Below are 8219 nucleotides of genomic sequence, written 5' to 3'. Positions count from 1 at the left end.
GCTATAATACCATTTACACAACGCCGATTAAAAGCGGGATTTCCCATTTGAATGTACTGGCGGTACCAGGAACTGGGTTATTTTTGGTTATCTGTACCAGGGCCAATAACTTTGACCCTGGTACCGCCAGTACCTTCAAATGGGTACCAGAGTACTGGCTATGAATGGGCATCATGTAATTCACCAATCAGCATTACATGAGGACAGTATGGCTGTAATTAGCAAGATTATTGTTAAATGCCATGTTGAAAATCTGTGCAGGATGTTTGAACATTGGGAGATTTTCTGCGTGACATGGGAGGGCGTGCGATTGTTTTTAAAATGTCTTATTACTACTTTTTATTTTTTTTCCTTTTGAAATTTTGCTTCCCTAAGAATGTGTCCATGGCAACCGTCTCGCCCCCCCCTCCCCCCAGCCACTGATGGCAAATGATTGACAGGTGATGAGAGGGACCAGACTTTCAATTACATTTATTTGAAAATCTATATGTTTACTAGCAGTTTGTGTTGGTACACACTATAGTGGTGCTTGTGTTTTTTTTTTTTTTGTTTGTTTTTAACTTTCTCCTATGCAAAAAAATTGGCAATATCGCAAATACACGCTCATGCTAAACTCTCGCGAGAAGTCGTCTTGGACGTGTCACGTGACTCCATCTCTGCAGCTGTTCGCGCTGTCCGGTGTGTGTGTGTTTTGGCACAGTGTATCACGTGACTGTGACTCGGGGCGGGGCTATGAGGTGATGTGCTGGGATGTACTTTGGGTTCCCTGGCTGTGGCTGTCAGTATGCTCAGTGCTGTTACGTACACACAGAGTACACATGGTGCTTTCACTCTGACTGTTATGCAATATTTGAAGAGCCTGGTTTACAAATCTCCCATTATTTGTTCATGTGACAGGAACTGACATCTCATAGGTAGGTAATGTGATGTAGGTGGCTGTGTGTGTGGAGCTGTGTACTTTACTTATTATTATTATTATTATTATTATTATTATTATTAACATTGTATTATTCTGCCCAGCTCCCCACTGAGCTAAGTGTCTGACAGCCCTGTGTGCATTATTGCCCATTGTACACCCTGTGCTGGGTCTGATGAAAGGTTATATAACACAGAATTCACCAGTTATAGATAGTTTAATGGCTGCATGTGTGATCTATCCCCATCTATCTATCCATGCTCAGTAATGTGGGACCCATGGAGCTGGTAGCAGTATTTACAGCTGCCACGGTTTTATTTGGAGGCTGGGAACTTACTTACAAAATGTTCTCCTAGATTCCTCAAGACCTATGTGTCCAATTTCCTAATAGCATTTGACTTGGACTGTGAGTCATGTCCAGTGTCATCTCTGAGGGAGCAGTGCGACCTTCATGCACTTGTTTTTTTAATTTTGCAGGGAACCAATCACTTTACTAGCAGTTTTTACTTCCCTAAGGTATGCTAACTTTGATCTAATTTTATTAAATTGTTTTCTTCAAGTGAGCTGAGAGAATACCATTTTTTATTTTTATTTTGGAGTAAACACTCTTCCAGCTCACTGGTTGAAAACTATTGTCATAAGCGTTTATCAAAGCAAAAGGTTTGTTTTTATATGCCTACTCATTCATGCCTATTAGCTAAAGGCCAATCCCATTTGTGGTAATAGTACAGGTCATACTATTAAAGAAATGGTCTAAATAAGCACCAAAACTACGGTCTCCTTTAGGTGACTACAAGTTGACAAATTGTCCTTTAATATAACAATGGTTTGTGTGCGTGTTGAGATATGTAAGTTTTTATTTTTACAGTAGATATTAGTGGTAATTCTGAATTTTACCTCAATGGAGAATTGATAAGGGAATTGCAGATTTTATGTCAAAATCTCTATAAGAAAAAAATCTATAGCTCTAAAATATTGTTTTTTTTCTTTCCTTCTTGTACCTTACACCTAGTGGCTTGTAACTGCAGCGATTTGCAAATGTAATGTCTATCAGGTAACTAGAATTCTGTTTTGGGCTTTCTGTATCAATTGCTGTGTAAGTCTAGTAGCCTTATGAAATTTAAAGGGATAATCTAATATATTTGTTTGTGTATTCTCTAAATTGTGCGTTAGAATGGGGTCTATGGACAGACTAGCTATATAGGGTTCATCAAACCTTTTGAAATGGAAAACGTTTTGTTCCTCATGTCATTCTCTAGAAGTTAATCTCTGCTCTTATACCAACACTAGTAATGGCTGCCGTGTCACGGATAAATAACAGATGGAAGCTAGAAACCGTTCAGTTGGAATGATAAAATGTAATCCGGGCTAAACTGAACATTAATTTACTTGATGAGTTTTCTGCGTAAAGGGACATTATGTACGTGTTGTGGCGTGTGACTGTATGAAGCTTAAGAGCTCCCTTTGGCTGTTATATAAGACTTTGATGTCGTCCCTGTCAAAAAGTACTGGAGGTGGTTAACAAACTATGTATCCATCTGCATGTATAACTAAGCATCTGTGTAAATAATAAGTTGTCCCTGATGCTCAAACTAATGCACAGCAACTGCCCAAGCTAGTTGGTGCGTTAGTAAGTATTACAAGATCAACCATTACCAGTCCATTAATTAATATCTCCTGTATCCTAGAGGATACTTATGATCTGCATCTGTCAGATCCTGCAGGTCTTGGATTACTTTGTGTTGTGAATTAACCTTACATTGTGCTAGCAAAGAGTTATTGTATTCTCTATTCAATGTATATTTACCTTCCTTGTATTCATGTTTATACCATCAGCAAAGCCATAAATATTGCATATAAGTGTGCTCTGAGCTCCTGTTCCCAAATTGTAATGAACAGGATTATTCATTGTACAGTACATGAGCATTCTCTCCAGCCCGAACAGTCAACCATCTTTTTGGCATTTACAGTGATCCCAATTCCACAGAATGCCCCCTATTCCATATAAAATTACTGGGGATGTCCACAACGCTGTTCTACTGTTAATAACAACTCATCATCTGCTCTGGTGTGATAGTTTCAGTCCTTGGTGGGGAACATAGTTATTGTTCTGATCTTGGGTATTTGAGAGATTCAGAATAGTAAGAAGATTTTTAAAGCATTTACACTAGAGTTGACAGATCCACCATCCTTTAGATTGTAAGCTCTTTTGAGGAGGGCTCCCAATGCATCTTGTTCATGAAAGCCAAACTTGTCTTGCTAGATTTACTTGTATATGTCATCCACCCATTATACAACACTGCAGAATAAATCATTGTTTTCTTGGACAGGTATCATTTTACCATGCTATATGATTTTTAAAGTACTGTTCTGAGCTATGTAGAATATATATGGTATGAAACAATCACAGCTCTACTTTGAGATCACTTCTGGATAACTCAATGTTATCAGTATTAAAGGAACACTCTAAGGACCATAAAAGTGTGTTGTATTGGTTATGGTTCCAGGAGTGCTGGGGCTCCCCCCCATTGTAAAAAGTCAGTGGTTTGACTTCTTACCGAGGTCTGCTAGACAAAGTTCCTCACCTCCTCTCTGCAATCAGGAGAGCTGTAAACTACGAAGCTCTATTCTACTAGCCAGGCCTTGCGTTACTTGCCATACTACAAGCCTAAGACCACAGGTGATTAATTTATACTCGCCAAAGCTAAATCTTCACTCGCTAATGGTGAGTGGGAATTTGTATATGGTTATTATTTTATCAATATAGTTCTATAAAATACTACAGCTTTGATGCTTTTCCTTTGTATTTAGATTCCAATCCTAAACTTAATTTTGCTTTTTGTTTATTGTCCTGACTCCTAAGGTATGGCTAACCCGGACACATCTTCACCTTCAATATCTTCAAGCTCCTTTGAAATGGTAGATGCCATAGAGATATATGAGCCTGTGATCCCGCATTGGTTCTACCAGAGCATACACGATGGCAGGGAATCTTGGCTTCCTTTTAGCAAACAAGATTCGGATACCTTGGAGGAAGCCTTCTGTTCAGGTAACATGGAAATTCATTAGATATATGTGATATGTTTCCAAAATTGACCTTAACGAAAAGGGACTCTGTAAGCACTATAACCATGTCATCTAATTGAATTGGTTTTAATGCCCAAGTCCCCTGGCACTGTTCTTCTACCATTTTAAACAGTTTAATAAGGGTCCCTGGCCACCCACAGCCCCTACAGGAGGTATGGCTAAGGCAGCGATTGCACACTTCCTTCTAACAATACCAACTCATACCAGCAATGGGATCTATAATAGGCTGAAAGCGGTCAGCTGACACTCTCAGTTAATCACAGCTGCCCATTGCCTCCTAATTTGCTCAAGCAGCATAGTTGAGGTGGGGCTGCTGAGAACTATTTTAGCATGAAAACAGTAAAAAAAATTAACTCTGGATTGAAGGACGACACTATAAGTGTCTCTTTTAAAGGTAAAGCTCTATGCCTTAAAGGACAACTATCACCTAAAATTTTTTTTAAATAATAATTCCCAGATTTTACTAGTAACATGACGTAAAGTCATGATTTTATTAAAGACACGGAGGCGAGTATTATGCATAACTCTTTCTTTATTTCCTCAGCAGCAAAGATAGAGGAATATAAATATTGTCAAAATGAAAGAAAAAACTGTATAGGCATAACGAGTAGCCGATCACATGGTAGAGGAAGTAGCTATATAAGTCCTGTGTCTCCCACAATCCCCCTCTTTCTTGCGAAAACCGAAGACCAGGTAAGAAGAACGATGTCCTACTTGATCAACACAGGAGACAGGAACAATACGATAACTTCAAGCTAAAAAAGACGGAGAAATATGGTAATTTCCAGACTCAAAACTGTAGACTTACCAAACATCACTGTGAGGAGCCACAAACAACAAACTGGATTCTGAAATACAAAATATAAATAATTAGTAAACATAATGAGACGTACAAAATCATCCAATCATATAAGTAAATATATATAAATAAATACATACCTAATAGAACAGCAAAAAAACCGTACAGTCTCAAGCATCTCGTATCCCAAATCCACACCGGGAGGGTGGGAGGGAATAATACTCGCCTCCGTGTCTTTAATAAAATCATGACTTTACGTCATGTTACTAGTAAAATCTGGGAATTTTATTAAAGACACGGAGGCTCATATTATGCAAGTTCAAAGCTGTGCAACCATTCGAGATGCGATGTGTTCAATAGGTCTGAAATAGAAGTCCCTAAAGGTCGATTCTCTGGACCAATCTGCCGCCCGCATAATATCCTCCAGACGACATCCGACTGAGCAGGCTTTTGAAGCCATCGTGCCCCAGTACAGAATGAGGCGTAAAAACAGAGGTGTCTATACCTGCAGAAGATAGTAACCAACGCACCCAACGTGCTAAAGTAGGTGTCGAAACTGGCCGGTGAGGTGACTTAAAAGATAAGAACAAATCATGTAGATCAGCGGAGCGGAGGGAACGTGTAGCATCCAGATACACTTTGACGCAATCCACTGGGCAAAGTGCCGGACAACCAGAAAACCTAGGGTATGTAAAGGACTTTGATGCAGATTTCGTCCTCCTGGATATGTCAAAAGTAACGCCTTCCGGGGTGAATGCAACGGCGTCCCAATCCAGGGCCCTGACATCAGAGACCCTCTTGCAAGAGACCAAACAGAGTAACATCACCAGTTTGGATGACAATCGCTTTAAAGTCAATTCTTGGTTAGGGTACCATGATGAGAGGAACTGCAACATCACGTTGACGTCCCAAAAGGCAGAGAAACGAGGCCGAGGAGGACGGGCGAGTCGAATACCTTTGAGAAGGCGACATACAAAAGGATGTCTGCCGATAGGGGAACCATCCAAACCCTTGTGTCCGGCCGAAATAGCCGAGCGGGATAGGTTGATCGTGCGGTAAGCCTTACCCGAATCAAACAGGAACGTGAGGAACTCCAGGATCAAATGTAGAGGGGCAGATACGGGATCCACTGCCCGTTCCATGCACCAACCAGACCACGATCTCCATGAAGCTCGATAAGCTGTTCGTGTGCCTGGGGCCCAGGCGTTATCGAGGAGTAGGAGAGTTGTCTGCGGAACGTCTGAGACAGCCCAAGGTCCCCTGAAAGGAACCATGCTATCAGGGGCAGCTGGCGTTGCAACACCAGTTCGTGCGAGTTCCCATCCGGATCCAGAAGGAGGTCCTGGAAGATTGGGATCAACCGAGGGAAATCTATGGACAACTCCATCAAGCAAGGGAACCATGGCCGAGATCTCCAGAGAGGAGTGACCAGCGCCACCCGATAGTCGTGGCGAACCAGTTTCGAGATCGTGCGTGCGATCATGTTGAACGGGGGAAAAGCGTACAGGTGACCCTGTGGCCAGTCTTGGAGGAAGGCATCCGTCGCCACCGCTGCTGGGTCCGGTCTCCAACTGTAGAACTTCGGCAGTTGTGTGTTCAGCCGTGATGCGAACAGATCCATCTGGAATTTTCCCCACAACATTTCCAGGCCCTGGAACACCGAAGCGTGTAAACGCCAATCGCCAGAGTCTCTTAAGTGTCTGGAATTCCAATCCGCTCCCGAATTGTCCAGACCCGGAATGTGTTCCGCTGTCACCGAGACGTTGTTGTATAGGCAGAACTGCCAGAAATCTTTTGCAAGCATCGCTAACATTTTGGACTTCGTACCGCCCAGGTGATTTATGTAACGGACCGCCGACACGTTGTCCATCTTGAGGAGAACGCAGCAATTCGCCCGCCCTGGGGTAAGGCTGCGGATCGCGAATGCCCCTGCCAGGAGCTCCAAGCAGTTGATGTGCAACGACTTCTCCATGTCTGACCATCTGCCTCCTGTGGAAACGTCTCCACAACGAGCACCCCAGCCGTGTAAGCTGGCATCGGACTCGATCACTACGTCCGGGATGGAGCCGAAAATGGCCCTCCCGTTCCACGCCTCCATGTGTGCCAGCCACCACACCAATTCGTCTCTGGACTCCGCGTCCAGGCGTATCCGAGATTCGTAGGAGTGACCTGACCGAAGGTGTGCCCCTTTGAGCCGCTGGAGGGCTCGGTAATGTAGTGGACCTGGGAAGATCGCTTGGATAGAGGCCGCGAGAAGGCCAATTATCCTCGCCAGTTGCCTGACGGACAAATCTGGGACGCGAAGAGCCCTTCGAATTTCCTTCTGGATGGCTTTCACCTTGGGGCCCGGTAGGAACAGAAACTGTCGGACGGAGTCCACTCTGAAGCCCAGAAACTCTATGGACTGGGCGGGATCCAGGACCGACTTGTCCCAGTTGATCAGAAAACCTAACCTCTGTAACAGGTTGGTAGTCCACTCTAGGTGAAGAAGGAGATCCTCCTTTGATTGGGACAAAATCAGAATGTCGTCCAGGTAGATAATGAGACGAACCCCGCGGGTTCGAAGGAACGCCACTACCGGCTTCAAGAGCTTGGTGAAACACCAGGGAGCCGAGGAGAGACCGAAAGGCAGGCAGGTGAAGCGCCAGCGACGCCCATGCCATGTGAAGTGGAGATAGTCTCTGAACTCCGGGGCGATAGGGACCGTGAAGTAAGCGTCCTTCAGGTCCAGTTTGGCCAGCCAGTCCGACTGGCGTAGAAGGTCTCTGAGGCAGTGTATACCTTCCATCTGGAAGTGTTGGTAACGCAGGAAGGCGTTGAGGGGACGAAGATTTATCACAGGGCGAACTCCGCCCCCTTTCTTGGGCACCAGGAACAGATTGCTCGTAAAGCCCTTGGCGGTGAACGGCAGTTCCTCTTTAGCGCCCTTGGACAACATTTCTGTGACCTCTGCGGAGATCATCTCGTCCTGATCTGGTGGAAGAGATAGTTCTCTGGGGGAATAAAACTGGACAGGCATGGAAACAAACTCTAGGCGATACCCCCTTACGCACTGCAGAACCCAAGCATCCGAGGTGATATTTTCCCACTCTCGGTAAAATCGGGCCAACCTCCCCGCTACTTGAATGGCAGGGGAAGAAAGGGTACTTACCATAAGGACGTCTGCCGGGGTTACCACCGCGGGAATACCTGGAGCCCCAAGCCCGACCTCTGGCCGGGAAGAAGGGAGGGGTTCTCTGGTCCTGAAATCCCCGGGAGGGAAAAAAGGAACCTCTGGTTGCGCGGAATGCGCCTCGGAAACCACAGCTGGGTGGACGGTTCCTGCTACGCCCGGCCCCTCCGAAAACCTTAGGCGCGAACACGCGCTTCATATTCGCCTGTGCCTTGTCAATGGCAGTGAAGGTCTTGACAAAAGAC

At 44.5% G+C, this 8219-nt stretch overlaps 1 protein-coding gene across 4 annotated transcripts in view; it reads left to right on the top strand.

The window, feature by feature from the left end:
- The first annotated feature begins 699 nt into the window (after window positions 1–699).
- Window positions 700–8219, top strand: part of DDHD2 (DDHD domain containing 2) — a 42660-nt gene continuing 35140 nt past the window's right edge. For 2 of the 4 annotated variants that reach the window (XM_063448421.1, XM_063448420.1), the window contains exon 1: window positions 3802–3965. In XM_063448421.1, coding sequence (XP_063304491.1) covers window positions 3897–3965 — 69 coding nt within the window. In that variant the 5' untranslated portion in view covers window positions 3802–3896. Of the gene's footprint in view, window positions 915–3487; window positions 3597–3779; window positions 3966–8219 lie in introns of those variants that run through there. The other 2 variants (XM_063448418.1, XM_063448419.1) reach the window with 2 other exon arrangements.

This window comes from Pelobates fuscus, chromosome 3 (genome assembly GCF_036172605.1).
Source record: "Pelobates fuscus isolate aPelFus1 chromosome 3, aPelFus1.pri, whole genome shotgun sequence".
In the NCBI taxonomy this organism is placed as follows: Eukaryota; Metazoa; Chordata; class Amphibia; order Anura; family Pelobatidae; genus Pelobates; species Pelobates fuscus.
This window is presented reverse-complemented; position numbering and strand designations above follow the sequence as displayed.